This window comes from Condylura cristata, unplaced genomic scaffold (genome assembly GCF_000260355.1).
Source record: "Condylura cristata isolate star-nosed mole 26May11 unplaced genomic scaffold, ConCri1.0 scaffold00008, whole genome shotgun sequence".
Classification (NCBI taxonomy): domain Eukaryota; kingdom Metazoa; phylum Chordata; class Mammalia; order Eulipotyphla; family Talpidae; genus Condylura; species Condylura cristata.
The window spans coordinates 13,341,068-13,343,242 of record NW_004567109.1 but is presented as its reverse complement, the minus strand read 5'-3'; the positions used below and the strand labels follow the sequence as shown (position 1 = coordinate 13,343,242).

The 2,175-nt window shown below is 31.3% G+C and overlaps 1 protein-coding gene across 1 annotated transcript in view; it reads left to right on the top strand.

Annotated features, from left to right (window-relative positions):
• Window positions 1-2,175, top strand: part of EYA3 (EYA transcriptional coactivator and phosphatase 3) — an 86,581-nt gene that overhangs the window by 66,554 nt on the left and 17,852 nt on the right. Inside the window, exons 10-11 of the mRNA XM_004679405.2 lie at window positions 283-299; window positions 1,771-1,854. Of these exons, the coding sequence (XP_004679462.2) occupies window positions 283-299; window positions 1,771-1,854 (101 nt within the window). The remainder of the gene's footprint in view (window positions 1-282; window positions 300-1,770; window positions 1,855-2,175) is intronic.

The following is a 2,175-nucleotide window of genomic DNA, read 5'->3' as shown; positions in this document are numbered from 1 at the left end:
TTTTCATTATAGTACCACATTATTTTGATTACTGTATCTTTGTGGTAAAATCTGAACTCAGAAGGTGTTGAGTCTTCCAACTTTATTCTTTGTTTAGATTATTTTGGTTGTGTGTGGACTCGAAATACATGGGATCCTTTGAGGTTTAGGATAGTTTTCCCCTTTTCTTTAAAAAAGGGATAAAGATTACATTGAATTTGTAGATCCCCTTAGGAAGAAGTAGTATCACCTTAAAAGTGTTCATCTTTGAACATGGTGTTTCTTTATATCTGTCTTCTTCAGCAATGTTTTATAGTCGTGTAAGTCTTTTACTTCCTCTGTTAATTTATTCTTAAGTATTTACTATTTTGACAGTATTAATAATGAAATTGTTTTTTAATTCCCCTTAACCCCTTCATGCAAGGATATACAAAAGTAGCTGATTTCTTTCTTTCCTTATTGGCTAACAATTTTTTGTGATTCTTTAGGGTTTTCTGTATATATGAGATTTCATCTGTGAAAAGAAATATTATTTCCTGTCCAATTTGGTTACCTTCTTTTTTCTTATCTAGTCAAATTATTCTTGGCTAGAATTTCTAGTACTATGTTGAATAGAAGTGGCAAAAAACAGACATGCTTACCTTATTCTTGATCTTAAGGATTAAGTTTTCAGTCTTTCACCATTGAGTATATTAGTTTTTCCATTTATGGTCTTTATCATAAAACTTCCTTCTAATCAGCTTTGAGTGTTTATATCATGAAAGAGTATTAAATTTCAACAAGTGCATTTTCTACATCAAGTGAAATGTGTTGGTTCTCCCCGCCCCATTCTATTATAATAAATTGCCATGATTAATTTTAGTTTGCTTATTCATCTTTGCATCCTGGGAGTACATTCTACTTGGTCATCACATATAATTTTCTTAATATGCTGATGAATTTTGTTTGGAATTTTGAATCAATGTTAAGTGGCTTTGGTCTGTAGTTTTCTTACCTCACAGAGTGAGTGCTCCTTCCTCTTCATATTTTGCAAAGAGATTAAGAAGAATTGGTGGTAATTCTTTAATGTTTGCTAGAATTTACAGGTGAAGCCATCTGGTTCAGAGCTTTCTTTTGTTGGGATGATTTTGGTTACTGATTCAACCTCCTTAGAAGTTACAGGCCTATTTAAAATTTTTAATATTTTCTTCAGTTAATTTTGTCACTTTGGGTATTTCTAGGAATATGTCCATTTCATTTAAATAATACCATCCACGTTTTCATTTCTGATTTTAGTCATTTAAGTCTTCTTTCATTTATTTTTCATGGTAAATCTAGCTGAAAGTTGTCAATTTTGTAGTTCTTTTTCAAAGATCAACTGTGGGTTTTGATTATTTTCTCTCTTTATTTTCCTGTTTTTTTGTTTTTTGTTTTTTGTTTTTTGTTTTTTGTTTTTTTTTTAAATCTCTAATCTTCATTTTCCTTTCTTCTGGATTTGTGTTTGGTTTCCTCTTTTCAAATTCCTTGAAGTTTACGATTCAGTTATGAGATTTTATATGCACATAAACCTAAAAATTTTCCTTTTTACACTACTTTTGCTGTAATCCATAGGTTTTTAGTATGTTATGTTTTCATTTTTATTCATCTAAAGCTATTTTCTAATTTCATTTGTGATTTGATCTTTGATTTTTTAAGATTGTGTTTAATTTTCACATATTTGTGAATTTTCTAGTTCTTGTTGATTTCTTGTTTCAGTCTATCATGATTGGAAAAGATACTCACTCACTCATTTTTTTTTCCCCCCTCTTCCAGCGGGTATTTCTGTGGGACTTGGATGAAACTATCATCATCTTCCATTCCCTTCTTACCGGATCCTATGCCCAGAAGTATGGAAAGGTAATTTGAGTCTTTTTTCCTTTATTGTTATTGGCCCTCTTGGCAGTATGGGCAAAAGTCTCAAATCACTTTCTCTGCTACCTCCATTTTATGCTGTTGGTTTTTCATTTCCCATGTATAACTTTGTCTGATGGTTTGTGCTAGACAGGCTTTGTGGTCAGACATGATGATGATAAAGCTAAAAAGTAGGCCTAGGACTAGTGCTAAAAGCTGTGAATATATTCAAGATTGGTATTTGGAAGACTAACTATGGAAATGAGGCTAAAAACAGAATGGAGTCTTGGGATTATGTATTTCAAAGACTGATTGTTATCTCTTTGT